This window comes from Pongo pygmaeus, chromosome 13 (assembly GCF_028885625.2).
Source record: "Pongo pygmaeus isolate AG05252 chromosome 13, NHGRI_mPonPyg2-v2.0_pri, whole genome shotgun sequence".
Taxonomy (NCBI): domain Eukaryota; kingdom Metazoa; phylum Chordata; class Mammalia; order Primates; family Hominidae; genus Pongo; species Pongo pygmaeus.
The window spans coordinates 40,126,005-40,151,326 of record NC_072386.2 but is presented as its reverse complement, the minus strand read 5'-3'; the positions used below and the strand labels follow the sequence as shown (position 1 = coordinate 40,151,326).

General features: G+C 34.8%; 1 protein-coding gene across 5 annotated transcripts in view; it reads left to right on the top strand.

The window, feature by feature from the left end:
* Window positions 1–25,322, top strand: part of CNTLN (centlein) — a 353,870-nt gene that overhangs the window by 182,582 nt on the left and 145,966 nt on the right. For all 5 annotated transcript variants that reach the window (XM_054501408.2, XM_054501409.2, XM_063650530.1 and 2 more), the window contains exons 11-12: window positions 8,336–8,457; window positions 9,830–9,949. In XM_054501408.2, the coding sequence (XP_054357383.1) occupies window positions 8,336–8,457; window positions 9,830–9,949 (242 nt within the window). The remainder of the gene's footprint in view (window positions 1–8,335; window positions 8,458–9,829; window positions 9,950–25,322) is intronic.

Genomic DNA, 25,322 nt, shown 5'->3' with positions numbered 1-25,322 from the left:
ATTGAACCCATTTTGTGTGACTACATTGAGGGTTTTTTTTCTCTTTCATTCTTCATTCACAATTACCGGAAGCTGTGCCCTATTTGAAGTTTAATCATATAATTCTCAAATAGTTTTATGATATTCTGTAAATCTAGTGCTTTACACATTATTAGAATGCAGTACACATGAAGCTCAGATTCTTTGTCATATAATATAGATTACTCTTTAGGAGAAAAATGTTTGGTTTAGATTATGTGTGTTCTAAAACAAAATAGGGTTTATGGGTATAGTTAACAATAAGCTATAATTAATAATTTTAGTTTGCCTTAAGTTTAAACATTAAGTTTTAATTTATGTTTATTCATTCAGAGTTAAACTGTTCTAAAACATGAAAATTATAATGTGTTTCTACCAAAAATAAAATGTCCAAATGACCTCAGCTAGCATTTAGCCTACTTGAAATTTATAAAGAACTTAGATAAACACCTAAGTTATTCTCTTATTTATTTGTTTCCTCAGTAGCAGTTACTGAGCATTGCAATTAGCTAAGCATCATACTAGTACTTGTCTAACAGGAGATTGTTAGATGAGTTGCTATCCTTCAAGACCCTTTCTGTAGTTAAGAAGATAAGTAAGTAGTTAGACTCTTGTGTTAATTGTAAATGTGTGGTTAAGCACAGGATATTATGGGCATTTTTGAGAAGCAAGTCTATCATCTTCCTCCTTTTGCATAATTTTTTTTTTTCCCTTGAGACAGAGTCTTACTCTGTTGCCTAGGCTAGAGTGCAGTGACATGATCTCGGCTCACTGCACCCTCTGCCTCCCAGGTTCAAGTGATTCTTCTGCCTCAGCCCCCCGAGTAGCTCGAATTACAGGCGTGTGCCACCATTCCCGGCTAATTTTTGTGTTTTTAGCAGAGACGGAGTTTTACCATGTTGGCCAGGCTGATCTCAAACTCCCGACCTCAAATGATCCTCCTGCCTCAGCCTCCAAAAGTGCTGGGATTACAGGCGTGAGCCACTGCTACTGGCCCTTTTGCATAATTCTTGAAATTTGTTTCCTGGGTTCTCCAGAGAAACAGAGCCAATAGAATACACACACACACACACACACACACACACACACACACACACACACGGAACAATTATTTACTATATTTGTATAATTCCTGATAGTAAATTAGATTTATATGAGATTTCCTATAAGGAATTGGCTTACATGATTATGGAGGCTCAGAAGTATAAGATCTGCAGTCAGTCAGGGAATGCTACACAGCCATAAGAAAGAATGAAATCCTGTCCTTTGCAGCAACATGAGTGCAGCTGGAGGTCATTGTCCTATGTGAACTAATGTAGAAACAGAAAACTAAATATCACATGTTCTCATTTATAAGTGGGGGCTAAACCTGAGTACACATGGACATAAAGATGGGAACAGTAGACACTAAAGAACTGCAAAAGGAGGGGAGCAAGGGCTATAAACCTTCTTATTGGGTACTGTGTTCACTATCTGGGTGATGGGATCAATAGAAGCCCAAACCTCAGCATCCTGCAATATACCCTTGTAACAAACCTGCATATGTGCTCCCTGAATCTAAAATAAATAAATTAAAAAAAAAAAAGATTTTCAGTTGGCAAGCTAGAGTGCCAGGAGAGCTGATGGTATAGTTCCAGTTTGAGCCGAAAGACTATAGAACCAGGAAAGCTGATGGTGTAAGTTCAAGTTCAAGTCAGAAGGCAAGAGAAGACTGATGTCTCAGCTTGAAGGCAGGCAGAGAGAAAGGAACCTTTCTTACTCAGCTTTTATTCTATTGAGGCTTTCAACAGATTAAATGACGTCCATCCATATTGGGGTTCATGCTTTTAGTTCACCTTATTCTCATCAAGGAACCTTTGTTCAAACCTGAAGATTAGATAAAAAATTATTGGCCGGACGTGGTGGCTCACACCTGTAATCCCAGCACTTTGGGAGGCCAAGCCGGGTGGATCACGAGTTCAAGAGATTGAGACCATCATGGTTAACATGGTGAAACCCCGTCTCTACTAAAAATACAAAAATTAGCTGGGTGTGGTGGTGCGTGCCTGTAATCCCAGCTACTCAGGGGACTGAGGCAGGAGAGTTGCTTGAACCTAGAAGGCAGAGGTTGCAGTGAGTTGAGATCGTGCCACTGCACTCCAGCCTGGTGACAGAGTGCGACTCTGTTTCAAAAATTATTTATGTTTTTAATCAATTCAGAATTAGAATTGCAAAGATCTTTGAGGAAAAGGTCAGTTGATACAATTTTTCCTGTTTTCTATTTCCTAATGTTTCATTAATTCATACTTGTTCGTACACAGAAAGAGCCTTGCCAGGCACGATGGCTCAGGCCTGTAATTGTAGCACTTTGGGAGGCTGAGGTGGGTGCATAACTTGAGGCCAGGAGTTCAAGACCAGCCTGGACAACATGGCAAAACCCTGTCTCTACTAAAAATACACAAAAAAATGAGCTGGGTGTGGTGGTGCACACCTGTAATCCCAGCTACTCAGTAGGCTGAGGGATGAGAATTACTTGAACCCAGGAGGCAGAGGTTGCAGTAAGCTGAGATCCCGCCACTACATTCCAGCGAGTCTCTGTCTCAAAAAAAAAAAAAAGAAGTTAGAGCTTCTAGTTTAGCTAGTTTAATTACAAAATCCAAAGGAAGTACTTAGTAAATGTTTTATTGAATGATCTAATGAACTGATCTCATTCAGCACCTGCCTGTAGAATATTTTTGTGTGTATCCTGTAGGAAAATATATTAATTAGTGATATAAAATACATTTTTCAGGCCATACACTTGACTTGTTGTAAGATCTTTGGTGGTAATAGTTCCCAAATAAAGTACTATTATTTTGCCTTTGCTTACTATTTGTCAAAGTTTGGATCATAATCCAAACTATAGTTAACCTGTGTTTGTTAGAAGGTTATAAAGAAAGTATTTGGATATTTTGAAAAATATTTATTTTAAGATATCCAACTTTTGATGGATGACTTCAGCTGGCATGTATTCTGGAGCCATTAAAATGAAGAAATATTTTTCTTTGAACTGTATCTATCTTATATTTACATTTTTATAAAACTTTACTGTCTATTGCTGAAGTAAGATAAAGGAACAATAGTCTCTAGGACTAATTTAATGCATGATTTACACTTGACAGCAGCGTCCCCAAACATGAATCTTTGGATGAAACTGCATTTTTAAAGATTTTTTCTTATGAATTATGTCTGTCAAATGATTTGCAAATAATATCCAGTTGAATTTTATTTTTAATAGTTTAGATTTTGATAATTTTATAAGACTTATGTAAACACTCTACTGTTAGATATAATAAATTAAGCAAGTAAAATTAAAGCAGAAGGCTCATCTATAAAACCTTTTTTTAAAAAAATTATACTTTAAGTTCTGGGATACATGTGCAGAACGTGCAGGTTTGTTACATAGGTATACATGTGCCATGGTGGTTTGCTGCACCCATCAACCTGTCACCTACATTAGGTATTTCTGTAAATGCTGGATCAAATGGTATTTCTGGTTCTAGATCCTTGAGGAATCGCCACACTGTCTTCCACAATGGTTGAACTAATTTACACTCCCACCAACAGTGTAAAAATGTTTCTGTTTCTCCACATCCTCTCTAGTATCTGTTGTTTCCTGACTTTTTAATGATCACCATTCTTTTTTTTTTTTTTTTTCAATATTCTACTTTATAGAGGATCTTATGAACTTTTATGAACATGACTAGAAATACATGTTTCATCACAATGTATACACTCAGACACTTATAACTGATAGAGGTGTCTCTCAAAACAGTACTTATATTTACTATATAAATTATGTCCTTTTATTTTCTGTTCTATTGTATTTTTCATAAAATTAGTTTTTTTTTCTTTTCTTTTATTATTATTATTATTATACTTTAGGTTTTATGGTACATGTGCGCAATGTGCAGGTAAGTTACATATGTATACATGTGCCATGCTGGTGCGCTGCACCCACCAACTCATCATCTAGCATTAGGTATATCTCCCAATGCTATCCCTCCCCCCTCCCCCCACCCCACAACAGTCCCCGAAGTGTGATGTTCCCCTTCCTGTGTCCATGTGTTCTCATTGTTCAATTCCCACCTATGAGTGAGAATATGCGGTGTTTGGTTTTTTGTTCTTGGGATAGTTTACTGAGAATGATGATTTCCAATTTCATCCATGTCCCTACAAAGGACATGAACTCATCATTTTTTATGGCTGCATAGTATTCCATGGTGTATATGTGCCACATTTTCTTAATCCAGTCTATCATTGTTGGACATTTGGGTTGGTTCCAAGTCTTTGCTATTGTGAATAATGCGGCAATAAACATACGTGTGCATGTGTCTTTATAGCAGCATGATTTATAGTCCTTTGGGTATATACCCAGTAATGGGATGGCTGGGTCGAATGGAATTTCTAACTGGCATGAGATGGTATCTCATTGTGGTTTTGATTTCCATAATGACTAGTGATGATGAGCTTTTTTTCATATGTTTGTTGGCTACATAAACATCTTCTTTTGAAAAGTGTCTGTTCATATCCTTCGCCCACTTTTTGATGGGGTTGTTTGTTTTTTTCTTGTAAATTTGTTTAAGTTCCTTGTAGATTCTGGATATTAGCCCTTTGTCAGATGGATAGATTGCAAAAATTTTTTCCCATACTGTAGGTTGCCTGTTTACTCTGATGATAGTTTCTTTTGCTGTGCAAAAGCTCTTTAGTTTTATTAGATCCCATTTGTCAGTTTTGGCTTTTGTTGCCATTGCTTTTGGTGTTTTAGTCATGAAGTCTTTGCCCATGCCTGTGTCCTGAATGGTATTGCGTAGGATAAAACTATTTTTTCTGTAATTAATACTTAGTGGAAAGAGCCACTTATTGAAATTACTATAGGAAAATCAAAATTATTTGGTAATATTAAACATTTTACACTAAAGCTTTGGGAATCAGAAGGGGCAGCATTCACTGCTTTTATTAATTAAAGTGCCTAGTACAGAGTCTGGCACATCATGAATGATATATGGCGCTCAGGAGATTTTTATTGATTCTTAGTCTTTGGTTTAATGGTGTAATATAGTTAGTTTCTATGGACAGTTAGGGAAAACACATGAATTCAATGACTAATGGTAGTTGAGGCAGTACTGAAAAATCCTTAAAATAGTGTCAGTACATATAAGAATCTCAATTTGTTCCATGAATTTAACAGAGGATCATTGTGAAAGTAATTGAGAAAATTTGTACGTCCTATTCTATTTATTTTCACATCTTGGTCAATCTTTGAGGTTCTATTTACTCAGTTTCTGATGACTCTTAACAAAAAACTTTAGTCATTCCCCAAACACTGAGTTTATATATAATAATTGTTAAGAAAGTCATTGTAAAATAAGAGTTTGAGGGACGAACTTTGATTCAATGAAGAATAATTATAGAAAGCTATCATAGAAGTCTTTAACATAAGATACACAGTTTAAGTTTCTTTTGAAATTATGTTTTGACATGAATCTCTTCCAATATGGTCTGTTAATTTCCTTCCTTCCTTCTTTCCTTCCTTCCTTCCTTCCTTCTTTCCTTCCTTTTCTTTCTTTTTCTTTCTTTTTTTTTTTGACAGAGTCTCTCTCTGTCGCCCAAGCTGGAGTGCAGTGCAGTGGCGCCATCTTTGCTCGCTGCAACCTCTGCCTCCTGGGTTCAAGCGATTCTCCTGCCTCAGCCTCCTGAGTAGCTGAGATTACAGGCACCTGCTATCACTCCTGGCTAATTTTTGTTTTTTTTTTTTTTTAGAGATGGGGTTTCACTATATTGGCCAGTCCGGTCTCAAACTCCTGACCTCAAGTGATCTGCCTGGCTCAGCCTCCCAAAGTGCTGAGATTAGAGGCATGAACCACTGTGCCCAGCCTATTAATTTCTTGTAATTAAATTATTAATAAATTTCTAATATATCTTGCTGAAATCACTAATATTGTTTTCTAGTTTTTAAGGAATCTCAATAAACATAATTAACTCATGTTCATATATGAGAAGGTACCAACATTATTAATTTTTTATCTTCTATTTTGCTAACTTAAATTATTTATTTCACATACCTAACTTTAGAAAGCTTTTTGTTCAAAGACATTAAGTAGTATTTGGATTGTTTACCAAATTATTATGAAAAACTCAAGTTCAAGACTAAATTTTTCTCTATGTCTTAGAAGAAGAGATATAAATAGCTTCTATTTTGAAGATGGATAACCTGAGATAACTGAATTTAAGTAACTAGATCAAAGTAAAATTTAGTTAACTTTGAGCAGCTAGATTTGAACTCTTATCAACACAACATCCTACGTATAATAGACTCTTCATATACGGTTCTTAAATTGAAATGAACAAAATTGAACTAATAACCTGAGTTTTTTACTTTTACTTCATATATTAAACTATCCTACTTTAGCAAGTTTGCATTATGTGTGATCTGTATATCTTCTAAAACTACTTAGGAAACATTTATTTTGAATGCCTTTGTCAACTGAATCCATTCTTCTGCTTTTTCATCAAGCACTTTCATTTCTGTACAGCATATAGAACACTTCTTGTTACAAACAAGACTCAAATACTTCTTAATAACTACTTAAGAGAGCTATCCTAGTGGAAATATAGTGAAAGTAGAATGACAGACTACCCATACTGCTGAGACAGCTAGAATTGCAGTAAAATAATGCAGACTCTATAAAGTATTATCTCACTGTTTAGATGAGAGGTCAAGAAAACAGTTACTTGGTTTCTAAAAGAAAAGGGCATCACTGTTATCATGTGGGAAAAGGAGACTGAAAGAAGCTAACTTTTGCTTTGTGTCCTTAATAGGGCTGGGGCCCCACCACCTAGGTTAACTTATTTCATCAAAATTTAAACCTCTTTTTTCTTTTCCATATTTTGCAGGAAAAAACTTGAATTAATTTCAATGGTGTTCTTAAGATAATGCCACTAACAGGAGCAAGCTCCAAGAATGGAATTCAGATCTTTCTGATTACCATATGCCTACTCATCTCACCTCACTATAATATTAGAGTATCTGTTGCCTCCACCAAATAAGTATACAAGTTCATTCATACAGAAATATGAATAGAGTTATTAAAATATTTGAAATTCTCATGAGGGAAGAAACTGGAGAACTTATTTATTTTACTTTGAGAAACACAGTTTATAGTCATGTGCATATATCTTCTGAGGACTAAGAATTTGGTCTTTATAAATGCATTTTATGTATATCTAAAAATGAAAATTGATCTCATGTGCTATATATTAGAAGTAGTTGACTGTGCCACACACAGTGGCTTATGCCTGTAATTCCAGCATTTTGGAAGGCTGAGGCAGGAGGATCATTTGATACCAGGAGTTCGAGACCAGCCTCAGCAACAGAGTGAGACCCTGTCTCTACAAAAATAAAATAAAAAATTAGCTGGGTGTGATACTGCACACCTGTAGTCCTAGCTACTTGGGAGGCTGACATGGAAAGATTGCCTGAGCCCAGGAGTTTGAGACTGCAGTGAGCTTTGAACTCCAGCCTGGGCCACAGAGGGAAGCCCTGTTTCCAGAAAAATAAAAATAAATAAAAAAGAAGTTAGTTGACTATAATTGTCTAACCTAGGTATTGACACAACAAAGTAATGTTTGGATGGCTTGTTTTATAACCTCTTTAGAGTTGTAAGCCTAGCTTTCCCATTCATGGTACAACCCCAGAAGGTTAAACTATGCTCCTTCTAACATAGGGTCCAGTCTCATTTTCTTCCTTATGTGTAATCCTTGTGCCTTAGTAAATATTAATTATGAATTCATGTGCTAAATAATTGTTCTTACTCTGATTAATGTCCTTATACTAATTATATTTGCACTTTAATAAAATAATCATGGTTTATGAAATAATTGTTCTTACTCTGATTAATGTCCTTATACTAATTATATTTGCACTTTAATAAAATAATCATGGTTTATGTATAGATAAAACCTTATGCTGAAAAAGAAAATAATTAAAAATATGTAAGATAGGTTTATGAATGTATACTAATTAACAACAGGGAAAGGAGTGAAACTATCTTAATGGTAAAATTTTGAAATTATGTGAGCAGCTTAAAAAATTCATTGACTGAGTTGTATTTATCAAGCAAATGTATTCTGTGACTAGAAAAATTCTTTTTTCTGCTTAAATACATATTACAGATTCATTCATGTTTACACACTATTTTCTTTCAAATTTCATATTTAGATGGGTAACCTTTTATTTGAAACATTATGTTAGTACTTTCTTCAAACTTATATATACTTGCTTTTTTGTGTTCTACAGAGCCAAGAAAATGATGAGCTAAGAGATGCCCATGAAAAACGCAAGGAACGGCTACAGATGTTACAGACCAACTACAGAGCAGTAAAAGAGCAATTAAAACAGTGGGAAGAAGGCAGTGGCATGTGAGTTACATAGCTCATAAAGGCATTTCCCTAAATATTAAATGGAATGGAGTAGCATTATATAGGTGTCTTAATGGCTTTTGTTTGGTTTTAAAGAAATTATTTGGTAGTCAAATCTTTATTGTGAATTTTTAAATAGAGAATATAACAAATTAAAACAGAGGAATGTGTTGGTAATAACTATAGATTTTCCTCACATTTGCAGATATCATTAGCAGTCAATGATTATGAATTATTGTACACATTTTTAATATCAATGGAATAACTTAATAAAATTATATAATTTAAAGCAAAAAGGTTAATATCTGTGTGATTGAAAAACTTGCTTTTAAATAAATACTGGTGTTAAAATGTTTATAACTCCAAAATTATTTAAATTTTAATGGAAAGACTAGAGAAATATGAAATTCACATATATAGTTAACTGTCTTAAAACTACTTCAACCTAGTAGGCAATTTGAAGATCTTTACTATCCATCAGTTTGTTCTCCAGCTTATATGAATGAATTGGCGGTCTCAGTTCAATCGCTCTGAACAGGTGTTCAGATCTTGGTTAGTCGTAAGTGGCTCCCCTGTTAACAGTATCAACAGAGGGCAAAGGACTGAATGAGTACAGAAAATCTACTGCCTTCTCATCTTTTGAGATGGATCCTTTAGGGCAATGTTGATGATACACATCGGTCTGTTCTGTAGAGAAATACTGTTTCTAAATTGGCCGGTATAGCACTTTTACAAAATAAAAATGAAGAATTTGTTTTATGTTCAGAAAATGAAAATATAAAGGACATTTGGCATCACTTGTAGATAATTGTCACATCTAATTTTTTTCTTTGATGAATGGAAGTGTTTTGTATCACTTGTCAGTAAAGCGGTGATAAAGCATTTTGTCCTAGATTTATCCTCTGTTCACCTAACTTTTAACTAATCATTAGAAGAGTGAAATCTACTTTCTGACATATTCACTGGTAATAATTTTTTTAAAAGATAAAGGCATCTATACCACATTCATCTTGGTTAGCAGCAAATTCCAGATGAGTTGGTTGCATATAGATTTTTTTGTATGTGGGGGGGACCGTTAAAATTCTACAGTGTCTATTTTTATTACTGCTAGACTGAATGGGAGCAATAGACCTTAGAATATCATGTGTCTGCTTAAAAGTTTGCTTTCCACAGTAGCAGTTCAGCTTCAAAAAATTATGATAGAGGGTTTTGATTTCTACATGCTTAGGTTTTAGGAAATTGATTCAATAAATGGTGAACTTGAGTTAGAAATTTGATCAATAGATATTTTTAAGTTTTAAGGAATGTATAAAATAATTTTTATTGTACTTAAGACATGTTAATTGAAAAAGCAACTTTGTTTTAAAAATAGGACTGAAATCAGGAAAATAAAGAGAGCAGATCCCCAACAACTTCGACAAGAAGATTCTGATGCTGTGTGGAATGAACTGGCATATTTCAAAAGGGAAAACCAGGAGCTAATGATTCAAAAGTGAGTTTCATTTTTAACAATATGGACTTAGATAAAATACTTGGGAGAAATTTTTTCATGGCTTAAAGGCTATTAAAGAAACACTTTATAAAATTTGAAATAATCTGATTTTTGCCAATAAAAGTAAAGAAATAAAGACTAGCTTTTAAAAATATATATATGTATTATGCAATAAAAAGTTGCACAGTTGCTAGCTCTAACAGAAACTGTATAATATGATCTAGGGATTGTGTTAATTAGTGTGGCTCTCATCTGTTGGAGGTGTCGCTCTTCATTAGCCTGTATTTTAGATACTGCCGTGCTTCATTTTTGGAATGAGGTGGAGAGGGGATAACCTAGCCAGCCATCCTTGTTTGATCTCCTAGATACATACGCAATGCAGAATGCCTGAGCTCTCTTGGTTCCCTGCCCTGTCCTGCTAATCCCAGCTGAGCTCATTATGGTGTAGCCTTGCTGCTACTCTTGGAGCTGGAGCTGTCCAAGCTAATTACTGGTAGCAGCAGAACTGCCTGTTAAGGGTCTGGTGTGGATCTGCTAACATGGTCCTTGGTAGTGACCTGCAGAAGACACGAGGGAATTGCCTTCTTTCTTGCTGTGCACTGCCTGTCCTTTGGGCTTACTGCTGATTTTTCCACATAGGTGTTTTAGCTGCCCTAAGTATAAAACTTGATGAAGGATACTCATATTTTAGAAAACATACAGTTGGTCGCTTGATCTTACAATTCACAGGCTATTATATTCAGCCTGGCAAAGAAAGAACATTTATTTATTTATTTTTAAGACTAAAAGGAGTTAGACCAATATAATTAACCTCTTCTGCTACTTAACTATTTCTTCATTTAGAGTTAATGCCTGATACTCAGGCATACAGTTTTTTAAAGCCTAGATGTCTTTCAGATTGCTAGAATTTAGCCTCATTATGACATAATGTAATTAAATGTCACTGAATTTTCTTAGCTGTAAATGAGAAGCTTATTTTATATACTACATGATAACATGTATAACTTTTGTTTACAGCCTTTTCCATGTAATGATAAACTTTTGAGGAAATGACCAGAGCATATGAGATTTAAATGTTGTATACTCCCATTTACCTCTTAAAGTGCAGTATACTCTATTAGTTCTAAATATTTGATGCTATAATGAAGTCTCTTATCTTGAAAACTATTTTATAGACTCATAGATTTGTCCCAGAGGCATTTCCTAATAATTTCAGTAGCTTTATTGAAATATAACTCACAAGTCATACAATTCACTTATATAAAGTATATAATTCACTGGTATATTCAGAGCTGCACCGTCCATTATCACAATCTATTTTAGAACAGTTTTATCACCCCCCCACTCTCCCCACCAAAGCCCATACGACTTTGTTGTCACTCCCCAGCCCTCCCATCCATCCTGCCCAGCCCTAGGAAACTACTAATCTTCTTCCCGAGTTTATAGATTTGCCTATTCTAGACATTGCATATAAATGGCATCATTTAGTACGTGGTCCTAGACTACCTTCTTTCACTTAGCATAACGTTTTCAAGGTTCATCCATGTTGTAAATGTATCAGTGCTTTTATCTGATGATCTTTAATGACCCTTCTGTCCCTAAAAAAGAAAGTAATTTTGAGCAAAGGGAATTAGTTGAGAGACCTAACCTAACTATTCAAGAAAATTTAGGAAGGATTACCTATAAATGATTCATTTGGAGTTTATTTTATTTGTTAATGAAATAGAACTAAAGAAAAAGTAATGAGGCCTTTTTAAAATTAGAGAACTCAGAATCCTGATCTGTTCACTCAGCAATATTTGCACTTTACAAGTAGCTCCTTGAATTAAATGCCGTGTCATTATTAAAGTGTGGAACTTTTCCCTGAAATATGTTAATATTCATTAATGTGATAGCAATTTGTGAAATAGTTATTTTTTAGATCAGTCTTAATTTAGTAGCAGGTAATGAAAAATTTTTTAAAAGAATGCTAAAGAATGGAATAAACTTTAATGTTAAGCTTTTTGAGGGAGGGTTGCATTATTTTGTGAAACATTTATTCAGGTAACAAACATGTTTGAGTGCTGTGTGATAGTCAGTCTGCTAGGTCAATGAAATGAGAATACCAGACAGACTTTCTACTCTCAGGGAACTTACATGGAAACATGTTTAGTATTAAACATTCTTAATGAAATGTGATGTTAAAAATAAATGTCAAAAATGTTAAAAACTAATGTCAAAAAGTGTCATGATAAAACAATAAGGCATTAAATATCAGTGCTATAGTCATTCAAGTTTGTTTTGAGGACAGAAATTTTTTAACTTTGTATGTAGTATGTTGAATGTTTAATGTGCAGTTTTATGAGTTATAACATATATATAAATTTGAGTAACTACCACCACAGTCGGTATACAAAATAGTTCTGTCATCTCAAAAAATTTCCTCATCCTGCCCCTTTATAGTCAAATCTTCCCACCGCCACTAATACCTGATTTGTTCTCCTTCCCTATAGCTTTGCCTTTTTCAGACTGTCATATGCACAGAATCATACAGGCTATTAACTTTCTGAGACTGGCTTCTTTCCGCATAACGTCTTTGAGATTCTTTTGGGTTGGTTAAGCTAATATGTTCCTTTTTATTGCTAAATGATATTCCATTTTATGGATGGACCACCTTATCCATCTATTGAAGAACATTTGGGTTTTTTCTAGTTTTTTGCAATTATGAATACAGCTGCTATAGACAGGTTTTTGTGTGAACATAACTTTTTTTATTTTTTAAGGGAAATGCCCAGGAGTTGCATTGCATTCTGTAGATTGCCCTTTCATTCTCTTACCTGTGTCTTTTGAATGGCAAAAGTTTTTAATTTTTATGAAATTCAGTTTCAAACCATATCATTTTTAAATTTTACATTGCTAGTGTATGGATATTTTGCATGCTGACATTTTAGCTTGCATTATTGATAGTTAGAGCTAAGTCTGCCATGTTATTATTTATTTTCTGTTTGTTTCCTCTGTTTCCCATTTAATTCCTTCATATGGGTTACTTAAGCTTTTTTTTAGAATTTCATTTTATTTTTTCTATAGAGTTTTTGACTATAAGTTTTTGAGTAGTTTTTTTTTTTAGTATTTGCTCTTGGTATTATATTATACATACATACCTTATTACAGTCTACTGGTATCAACATTTTATTACTTTAAGTGGAATCTAGAAACCTTGTTTTCATTTACATACCTTTACCCTTCCCCATTATAATACAGTTATCTCAAATATTTTCTCTAATTACATTGAGAACCTCATCACAAGATGTGATAGGTTTTGCTTCAACTGTCAAACATAATTATAAACCACAAAACATGGGTAGTCTCTTATGTTTACCCATAAGAGATAAATAATTTATGTATGGGTAAATATAATAGAGGTATTATTTATCCTTTCTACTGTCCTCATTGCTAACCTTCCAAGTTTCTTCTTTTATAATTTTCTTTCAGTTTGAAGAACTTCCTTTAGAATTATTAAAATAAGTTGGCTGGTAAGAAATTATCTGTTTTCTTTTAAAATATCTGGATTTCTCCTTCATTATTTGTGTTGTTCTGTCTTCACAGTATAAAGAAACACACAAAACTGGATAATTTATAAAGGAAAGAGATTTAATTGACTCACCATTCCACACGGCTGGGGAGGCCTCAGGAAACTTACAATCATGGTGGAAGGGGAAGGGGAAGCAAGGACCTTTTTCACATGGTGGCAGAGGAGAGGAGTGAGAAGTGAAGGGGGAAGAGTCCCATATAAAACCATCAGATCTCACTAGCATGAGAACACACCAGCATGAGATCTCACTAGCATGAGAACAGCATGAGAACTGCCCCCATGATCCAATCATGGGGAACACATGAGAACACACTAGCATGAGATCTCACTAGCATGAGAACTGCCCCCGTGATCCAATCACCTCCCATTAGGTCTCTCCCTGAACACATGGGGATTATGGGAATTACAATTCAAGATGAGATTTAGGTGGGGACACAGCTAGACCATATCACTACCGAATGGTATTTTCACCGTATGTAGAATTATAACTTAGCAATTGTTTTTCTTCAGCACTTGAAAAATTTGCTGCTTCCTTTTGGCCTCTATTGTTTTTGATGCAACATGCACTGTTGAATCTTTGTTCCACTATAGGTAATGCATCATTCTGTTTACTTGCTTTCAATCATTTTTCCCTTTCTTTACTCTTCAGAAGTTTGGTCATAACATGTCTTGGCATGGATTTGTTTGGGTGTATCCTGTTTGGGTTTCTGTTTCTTGAATCCCTAAGTTTGTGACTTTTGTCAAATTTGGGAAATTTTTGTCATTATTTCTTTAAATCCTTTTTAAACCCTACATTTCTTTTCCTTTTACAATTCTAATCACATGAATGCTAGATATGTTATGATTGTCCTACAGGTCACTGAGGGTCTCTTCAATTAATTTTCAGCCTTTCAACCTAATTTTGTCTCTGTTATTCAGATTTGGTAATTTCTATTGTGTCATGTCTTCAAGTTTACTGATTGCCTCTTCTCTCATGAGCTCATGCAGCAAGTTTTTAATTTTGGCTATTGTAATTTTTAGTTCTAAAATTTCCATTGGGTTCTTCTTTATGTGTAATTGTTTATTTGCTTAGAGTTTCTATTTAATCTATTTTAAGAGTGTTCTTTAGTGTTTCGCTGGAGCATTTTAATCATGGCTGCTTTAAAGTTCTTGTCAAGTAATTCTGACATGTGTTATATCATGGTGGTGGCATCCTTTGAATATAATTTCATCCTTTGATTATAGATTTTCCTTGTACTGTGTATGATGAATTGTTTTTTAATTGTCTCCTGGACATTTGGACTACAGATGTTTCTCAACATACCTTGGGTTATGTCTGGATAAATCCATCATAAGTTGAAAATATCATAGGTCAAAAATGTTGCTGGGGCACGGTGGCTCATGCCTGTAATCGCAGCACTTTGGGAGGCTTAGGCGGGCAGATCACTTGAGGTCAGGGGTTCGAGACCAGCCTGGATAACATGGTGAAACCCCGTCTCTACTAAAAATACAAAGATTAGCCAGGCATGGTGGCGCACGCCTGTAACTCAGCTACTCAGGAGGCTGAGGCAGGAGAATCACTTGAACCCAGGAGGTGGAGGTTGCAGTGAACCGAGATCATGCCATTGCACTCCAACCTGGGTCTGGGCGACAGAGTAAGACTCTGTCTCAAAAAAAAAAAAAGAAAAAGGAAAAGAAAAAGAAAATGCATTGAAAACATGTAAATTACCAGACATCATAGCTTAGCCTAGACTACCTTAAAATGCTCAGAACACTTCCATTAGTTTACAGTTGGGCAAAACTATCTAACGCAAAACCCATTTTATTTTATTTATTTATATATATTTTTTGAGACAGAGTCTCGCTCTGTCACTCAGGCTGGAGTGCAGTGGTACCATCTTGGTTCACTGCAACCCCTGCCTCCCGGGTTCAAGGTATTCTTCTGCCTCAGCCTCCCAAGTAGCTGGGGCTATAGATGCTAGCCACCACTTCTGGCTATTTTTTGTATATTTGTAGAAACCAGGTTTCACCATGTTGGTCAGTCTGGTATCGAACTCCTGACCTCAAGTGATCTGCCTGCCTCCACCTCCCAAAGTGCTGGGATTGCAGGCATAAGCCGCTGTGCCCGCCAAAACCCATTTTATGATAACGCACTGAGTATGCCATACGTCGCTTATCGCCAGCCTGGGAAAAGATCAGAATTCAAAATTTGGAGTACGTTAAAATTGTGAAAGTTTTACACCATCATAAAGTTGAAAAATCGTAAGGAGAAGCATTGTAAGTCAGTGATTATCTGTATTATATTTTGAGACTGTGGATCTTATTTAAATCTTTTATTTTAGCAGGCCTCTGATGATATCATGCCTGAGGGAAAAGGTCACGTCAATACTACTAGGAAAAGATGGGAGCCTTACTCCTCCCTTTTACCTCTTAACTTTTCCTCTGCTGATATTGCATTGACAGAGTTTGAAGGGGTTCCTGCTTAGTGTTGGTGAAAGTACAGGCTTCTCACTCTGCTTTCTTTTTTTTTTTTTTTTTTGAGATGGAGTCTTGCTCTGTCGCCCAGGCTGCAGTGCAGTGGAGTGATTTTGGCTCACTGCAGCCTCTGCCTCCTGGGTTCAAGTAAATCTCCTGCCTCAGCCTCCCGAGTAGCTGGGATTATAGGCATGCGTCACCACGCCCAGGAAATTTTTATATTTTCTGTAGAGATGGGGTTTCACCATGTTGTCCAGACTGGTCTTGAGCTCTGACCTCAAGTAATCCACTTGCCTTGGCCTCCCAAAGTGCTGAGATTACAGGTGTGAGCCACCGTGCCTGGCCCTCACTCTGCTTTCATTGACAGAGTGTGGCTGCTTTTTGTTTTGTTTTTTCCCTGAGTTGATTATGGCTGGAGTAGGGTGGGCATGGTGAGCAGGGTTTTTGTTTTACCGGTCCTCACCTTTCCTGGTCCTTTGGCTAGAGAGAGTAGGCTTTCCTTGAAGCATTTTTTGTTTCTGTTCATTGGCACTTCTAGGTGGTGAGTTTCTCTAGGAATTAGTTTGGGGTATGCAGGAGGAAAGAAGAAAACTCAAGGAACTCACCACTGTGAGTCACTTCTCTAATGTTGTTCCACTACTCCTGAGCTCCCTATTCTATCCTTCTTCTTTTCCCTGCTTTTCAAAGTCTCATGTTTGTTTTATTATTTTCTGGGTTTTTATAATTAATTAGCAGGAGGAATAGAGATAAATACCTCTACTCCTTGTTGGGAAACAGAAGTTTCAGCTTGTTTTTCTATGGGCCAGGCAGTCTTACTTTTGAGTCATTCATTAATATCTAGTTTCATACTTAGTCTTAACTGTTTAAGTAATAAGATGTACCCCTTTTTCTGCAGTAATAAGTTTCTTTAAAATGTAAGGTTAGAATCTACAAAAAAAGATATACTATTAATACTACCTTTCAACTGAATTTAAATAGTACTTCCAAATTGAATTTTAAAAGTTAACTTTTAAAGACTTGTCTAAAACATTGTATGGCAACTGTACATCAATTTACAAAATATGGTTAAAAATATAATGCTACCACTGACTGAGATTATAGAGTTTCTACCATTGAGTATGGTCAGAAATATTAGTTGCTGCTATCGCATAGGAATCTGAGGACTTAAAAAACTTACATGGAATATAGTTCCTATAATATTTCATTTATATTTATAAGATATATCTATCATATCATAACTATATTTTAATAAAAAGGCCAAGAACTTAGTAATCTGTGAACGGATAAATTGGCTGTTTCCTTCAGTATTTAATGAGCATTCATGTGTTCATTTATTCATTCATTCAATATTTAAACAATATAATTCAGAGCCAGGCACTAACTAGGGGCTGAACATACAGTAAAGATTAATAGTTTCAAGCTCTAGGAAGGCTTAATTTAAATAGGGGTATCTGCCATTTGCTAGTGAGGTGAAACCACTCTTTGGAAGCTAGATAGTAAGAGGCAAGCTTTCAGAAATGCCAGCAGGGTTAGTCAGCTTTCTCACTCAGTTGAAGTTGTTGCCTTACCAGTGCTAAATTAGATGAAGTACCCATCACAGTCCAACATATGTTAACATTCTCCCAAGTGAAAGTGTTAGTAAAAAAAATTTGTGTACATTCTTTCAGAATGGTGATATAAAACTATAATAGGGGGCTCAAGTGCAGCAGAAAATTAAGCTTCTGTAATCCAGCAAATTATATATTACACATTGTCAACCACAGTTGCATGTTCTTGCTAGGAATCCTGGGTGTACTGACATTCGTTGTGTGTTTTCTGTGTCCTTGGCTAAGTAAATCAGAAATGTGCAGTAGTTTAGTAATAGGTCTTTCTATACTAATCTGTAGCCTATGTAAAATGCTTTAGCTGGGTACTTTTTTAGGCACACGTAAACAAAGAGAAATAATGTTACCCCTTTTATCAGGTCCTCATAGCAGAGAAGACAAGCAAAGGTGTGATTAAAAGCAATAAAAGAGAATATTAGGGACACAAGGCAGGGAAAACTGTATTCTGCTTGTGAGTGGAAAAAGAGCTAAAGCAAATCTCTTGCTGATATAACAAAATGCCATAGGCTGGGTGGCTTAACAGACATGTATTTCTGATAGTTTTGGAGGCTGAGAAATTCAAGATCATGGTGCCGATGGATTAGGTTCTTGATGAGGGCTCTCTTCCTGGCTTGTAGATGGCTGCTTTCTCAGTGTATTATCACATTTCAGATTTCTCGTCTTAAAAAGCCACTCAGTCCATCATGAGGACCCCTTTCTATCCCTAATTGCTACTCAAAGTCCCCATCTCCAACTGTCATCACATTAGGGGTTAGAGTTTCAGCTGAGTTCAAATCTGATGTATGAACACTGTTATAGCTGACCGACATATGTCATATATAACACATATGTCACATACAGATTTTGAGAGGACGTAATTAAGTTCATAGCAATCAATATTTTAGACTATGATTTGTTAAGGATAATTAAATCAAGGACAGAAAAATCTAGGTAAATTGTTAAATAACCAGGAGGTAACTAAAGGATACTTGTTCAAATTCTTGCCAGTATATGAAAAAGCTGGTCACACTCTTTAAAACAAATTTTTTCTGCAACACTCTGGCACCGTGTCTTCTGGTTTTATCTCTGTACCTCTGGCCACCTATTCACATTCTCCGTTGCCAGCTTTTCCCCCTGAAATCAGCTGTTTACTGTTGCAGTATTTTTGAACTGTCATAGGCATTCTCTGTACTTCATTTGCATATTTGCCTATGACAGTCTCATCTATCATCCCATGATTTTAGTCATTTCTTGCCAGTTGACTTTCAGACCTGTATATCTAGCATAGACCCCTTTTTCTGAACTGCCACTAAGTATATCCAAATGTCTACACAACATCTCCTTTTGGATGTCTCACTGAGATTCAACATGTTTGAAACCAAATTCACGATCTCCAAATTTTTTCCCATCCATTATTCTAAATCTTAGTAAATGGTATTATAATCTATCAGTTTCCTCAAACCAGAAACCATGGTGTTATAAGTTTATGTATTTTTTTTTCTGACTTCCCTTCATTGAAGTCCATACTAAGCCTTAATATTTCACATCACAAACATCCTTAGAATGTATCTTATTTCTTTCCATCCTCACTGTTATGCCTTTATTCATACCACCACCATTTCTTCCCTAGTCAACTAGAATAAACTCATAAACACCTGCATCCACTCTTATCTCTTCATATCTATTTTCAACAGTGCTGCAGATTGATCTTTTAAACTATAGTTCTGAGAATGTCTCTCATCTGTTTAAAAACTTTTAGTATCTTTCCATTGCTCTTTAAACAAATCTGAGTTCATTATATAACACACTTGAGTATCAGGCCCCCCCCTTTTATTTTTTTACAATTTCTGCTTTCCCTTTTGTTTCATGTCTAAAAATAAGTATGAGAATGCAAAATATTTGCACAGAATTACTAATGTTTTCCTAGTTGATACTGAGAATTCTGGGTAGCAAGTTTGTCAGTGAAGGCAGTTGAGCCGGAGTCAGTAGTAAAGGGGTTTTGAATTCATAATACAAAAACTTTTTCATTTTATAGAAGTAGGAAATTTTACCCCCATGTATTATAAGTAGATATGTCTTCTTTGTTTCAATGATCTTTTGGTCATTTTTCCTTAATGATAAAATGTAAGCTACAGATCAGTGGCACAGCTCGGATTGGAGTACTTCTCTTTAGGGTTAAATATTAAATATATGTTGGCCATAGTTTTAAAGAATATCCTATAAAATGAATAATAATTGCTTAAGTAGCTAAAATCAAAATATTATCCTAGGAAAGTTCAGCCATTATTTTTTTCCTTTGCAAAGCAAGACTCCCAGTCTTCTCAAGCTAGAATTATATATATATATATATATATTTTTTTTTTTTTTTGGTATGTAGAAATGAGGATTTTAGGAACTGCATTTCTCTGAGATGGAAATAAAATGCTTAGCAAAAAATGTCTGCCAACGATGACATATTTTGAAAACAAATGTATTTTCAGGTAACCGTTAACAATATATAAATTTCACATTAGTTGTATTTTAAAGCATACAATTCAGTGGCATTTAGTGCATTCACAATGTTGTTTAGCAGTGAACTTTAATTCAAAGGCATTTTCATCACCGCTGAAGGCGACCCCATGCCCATTAACCAGTCAGTCTCCGTCTCCCCATTTGTCCCTTCTTTCAGTTGCTGGCAACTGCTTATCTGCTTTCTGTTTCTATGGATTTACCTATTTTGAATATTTCATATAAATAGAATCATACAATATGTGACCTTTGTGTCTGGCTTCTTTCACTTAACATAATATTTTCAGGATTCATCCACATTGAAGGCTGTGTCAGAAGTTCATTACTTTTTTATGGCTGAATAATATCCCTTTGTATATGTATACCACAATTTGTTTCTCCATTAATCCCTTGGTGGACATTTGGGTTCCTTCCACATTTTGGCTACTCTGAATAGTTTCCATGAATTTACCTATTTTGAATATTTCATATAAATAGAATCATACAATATGTGACCTTTGTGTCTGGCTTCTTTCACTTAACATAATATTTTCAAGATTCATCCACATTGAAGGCTGTGTCAGAAGTTCATTACTTTTTTATGGCTGAATAATATCCCTTTGTATATGTATACCACAATTTGTTTCTCCATTAATCCCTTGGTGGACATTTGGGTTCCTTCCGCATTTTGGCTACTCTGAATAGTGCTGCTATGAACATTTGTATACAAGCGATTGTTTGAATACCTGTTTTCAATTCTTTTGGGTATAAACCTATGAGTGGAATTGCTGGGCCATATGCTAATCTATGTTTGTTTTTTATTTTTCTATTTTTTGTAGAGTCGGGGTCTCACTTTGTTGCTAGGCTAGTCTTGAACTCCTGGCCTCAAGCGATCCTCCCATGTCAGCCTCCCAGAGTACTGGGGTTATAGGCATGAGTGATAGTACCCTGCTTTCTGTTTAATTTTTTAAGGAACTGCCAAACTTTTTTTTTTTTTTTTTTTTTACAGTGGCTACACAATTTTATATTGTTTGCAGTCTATGAGGGTTCTAATTTCCCCACATCCTCACCAACATTTGTTATGGTCTGTTTTTGTTTTTTATTATTTTGTTTTTTATTATGGCCAAAATTGTGGGTTTTGATTTGCATTTTCTTAATGAGTAATGATGCTGACCATATTTGCATGTGTTTCTTTGGCCAGTTGTTTATCATCTTTGGAGAAGTGTCTGTTCGTGTTCTTTACCTATTTTGAAAACTGGGTTGTTTATCTTTTTTTGTTGTAATAGTTTTTTTTTTTTTTAACTGAGATAGGGTCTTGCTCTGTTGCCCAGGTTGAAGTGCAGTGCTGTGATCTTGGCTCACTGCAACCTCTGCCTCCTGGTTTCAAGCAATTATCCTGCCTCAGCTTCCTGAGTAGCTGAGATTATAGGCATGTGCCACCATGCCTGGTTAATTTTTGTGTTTTTAGTAGAGACAGGGTTTCACCATGTTGCCAACACAGGCTGGTCCTGAACTCCTGACTTCAAGTAATCCACCAGCCTCGGCCTCCCAAACTGCTGGGATTACAGGTGTGAGCCACCGTGCCCAGCCATAGTCTTTTACGTATTCTGGATGTTAGACATTTGCAAGAGTTTCCTCCCATTCCGTAGGCTATATTTCCACTTTCTTGATAGTATCCTTTGATGCATGAAGGTTTTTCATTTTAATGAAGTTCAGTTTGTTTATTCTTTTTGTAGCTTATGCTTTTGGTGTCATAATCTCAGAATCCATAACGAAATCCCATAGTCAGTGATTTATCCTCATGTTTTTCTGTAGTTGTTTAATAGTTTTAACTCTTATATTTAGGTCTTTTATCTATTTTGAGTTAATTTTTTATATGTGGTATGAAGTAGGGGGTCCAGTTTCATTTTTTACAGGTTGATACTCAGTTATCCCAAATGATAATTTCTGTAGGTTTAGAAAACAGGCAGTATGATTATGTGCAATAATTAATGAGATTGATTAATAAGATAAGAACTTGAATGTATCTGTGCTTAAGAAATCAGTCCAGTCCGGGCGCAGTGGCTCAGGCCTGTTATCCCAGCACTTTGGGAGGCTGAGGCAGGTAGATCACAAGGTCAAGAGATCGAGACCATCCTGGCCAACATGGTGAAACCCTGTCTCTACTAAAAATACAAAAAGTTAGCCAGGTGTGGTGGCGGGCGCCTGTAGTCCCAGCTACTCGGTAGGCTGAGACAGGAGACTGGCGTGAAACTGGGAGGTGGAGCTTGCAGTGAGCCGAGATCACGCCACTGCACTCCAGCCTGGGTGACAGAGCGAGACTCCATCTCAAAAAAAAAAAAAAAAAAAAAAGGAAATCAATCCAACAGGAAAAAGCATTGCATATCATAAGTCAAGAGCAAATCAGAATATTAAGGTCAGAGATAATAGTTTATTCAAAAGTTGTATGAGTTTTTCTTATCAGGATCTGTTTTAAAGAAAGACAATGAACTTCAAGGCTATGTGGCAAAAGGTTTTGAATGTTAGTTACTTTATGATTGATAATCAAGCACAAGAAACTCATACACTAAGATTGTAGCTCAGAGGAAGTAAACTCATCTGTTAATTATCCCTAGGTAAGGGTGGAAAGTTTCAGAATAAGATTAACCTAAAACCTAATTATTTGCTAAGTTAGAGCCCTGAAGCCTGTAGTCAATTATATTCGTCTTTTCTTTTTTTTTTTTTTTACTTTCAAGAGTTTAATCATTTACCTTAAATTGAAAATTTGTATTTATTTATTTATTTATTAATTATTATTATACTTTAGGTTTTAGGGTACATGTGCGCAATGTGCAGGTTAGTTACATATGTATACATGTGCCATGCTGGTGCGCTGCACCCATTAACTCGTCATCTAGCATTAGGTATATCTCCCAATGCTATCCCTCCCCACTCCCCCCACCCCAAAACTCTTTCCTATGTCTTGAATGCTTCGGAGTCTGATGCAACATGACTTATAGATAGGCTTTAAGCAGTGACTCTTGATGCTCTAAAAGTACTAGGGCTTGGGACCAGGTAAACCATTATAGCTAAGTAAATAATATATGGGAAAATGCTTTTAAACTATGGAGTTTTATAATATTAGTTACATGTAACTGAATCTGTGTGACCTTTTGTGCTGCTTTTGCTTTCCTTTGTTACTTCAATAAATATGCTGGGAACTATAAGTAAAATATTTAGCAGAACACACATGGCTCCTGGCCTCATAGAGCTTCAACTTATTGGAGAATGCAAATAGTAATCAATAAGCATACAGATATGTAATTTAAAATTGTGATTAATATGAAGACAAAGCTCTTCTATGCCTTTCCATTTTCATGTTTTCCCCTTATTCTTTCCACTTTTTCCCCTTTCTCTTTCCTGCCCTCCCCATATACCTAAAATATAGAAATGATTTACACATTGGTTTGCTGTACAATTAGCCTACACTGTAGGTGAGTTTGTATTTCGAGTGTTTGTGTGTATATATATATATATATTTGTTTCTCATTTCCTACTTCCCACAGCCCCTGTCTCTTTCTGCTTTCTGTCTCTATGCCTATTCTATGTGCTTCATATAAGTGGAATCATATAATATTTGTCTTTTTTGTATGTGGATTAGCTCATTTACTATTTCTTCAAGATTTATCCTTGTTTAACCATGTGCCAGAAGTTCCTTACTTTTTAAGGCTGAATAATATTCCATTTTATGTATATACCACATTTTGTTTATTCAGCCATTGATGGATGTTTGGGTTTTTTCCATGTTCCAGCTTTTATATTTTTTAGTTGTATTCTAATTTGTATTTTGCTATAAAGTCAACAGGATTCTTTGTATCCTCCACAGGCAGATATATCACTTGAGTAAATGGCAGGTATATTTTGGAATTTTATTTTGTAACTCTTGAGATTAACTTTCAATGTTTACCCCTTAGGTTGTATTCAGACATGAGTCCATATACATATGATATTTATTTTTTGAGGCCATACATATATTATTCTAAATTTATTTACTACTATAGTTTGTTTCCACATATTTTGGGCACCATATATATATATATAAATACTACATATATATATATATAGTATTTTTAAATTTTCTTAAAGAATTACATAAGAAAATCTTGAGTGTTATAATCATTTGATTTTTCTGTGAAAAGACATCAAAGTTACTTTCCGTAAGTCAATTTTGTCACACGAACTCATTCTATTTATAGTATTTTTTTCTTTAGGATAAATAACCTTAACAATGTTGCGTTTGAACATCTGAATTGAATGCTAATGACTAAATAATAAAATTTATTTTGAATGACAGGAAACTGATACAAAGGGTTTGTTTAGTCTGGAAAGTATTTCAGGCTTTAGAATAGTTTGTTTTCAGTGTAGATTAGTTGCTTCTTAAGAAACTTTGTTCTGAAGAAAAGAATGATATATAATCAAATGTAGGAATGTTACAAGTAAAGTTATCTTCAGATATAAAAAGGTTTTAAATTTGGTAATATATTTTCCAATATTTGTAATTTTATCTAGGGAATATAAAAACCCTTGAGAGAAAAATTTTACTCTTAAAGAGATTCTTATGATGTTTTTAAAGGTAGTGAAACAGGATACATGAATAAGGATGTTCACTGCAGCAGCTTGGTAATAGTGAACAATTAGAAGCAATCTTAATGTCTCTTGGTGATAGATACAAATACATTGTGATATATTAATATAATGTGATACTTTACTGCATTTAACATGCATAAACTAGATCTAAACTTACCAAAATAGAAATGCTTAAAAAGCAAAAGTTGATTTAAAAGAAGAAAGTTGAATAATAGCATATCTACTATGATATAATTTCTAAGTGTAAAATTTTTAGAAATCACAAAGTGATACTATATATTTTTGTAGATGTATATGTAGATATACACATTTGTAAAAATATAGTTACACATAACTGCACACATATGTAGTACATACACATGTGTGTATGTACTACATGTACAATATACACATACATATATACTATATATGTATGTACTACATACATATATAGTATTCAAACATGGATCAGAAAGATGAACACCAAATTTAAGATACTGATTATTTCCAGGGTGGGAAGAAGGTAGATTGTTTTATGGGGCAATATTATTTACAAATTCATTTTTTCTCAAAAATAAAAGTGATGAATTAAATATGGCATAATGTGAATATTTTAAAATCTAGTTGTTACATTAATGTTGATTATATTATTCTCCATACTTTTTTAATGTTT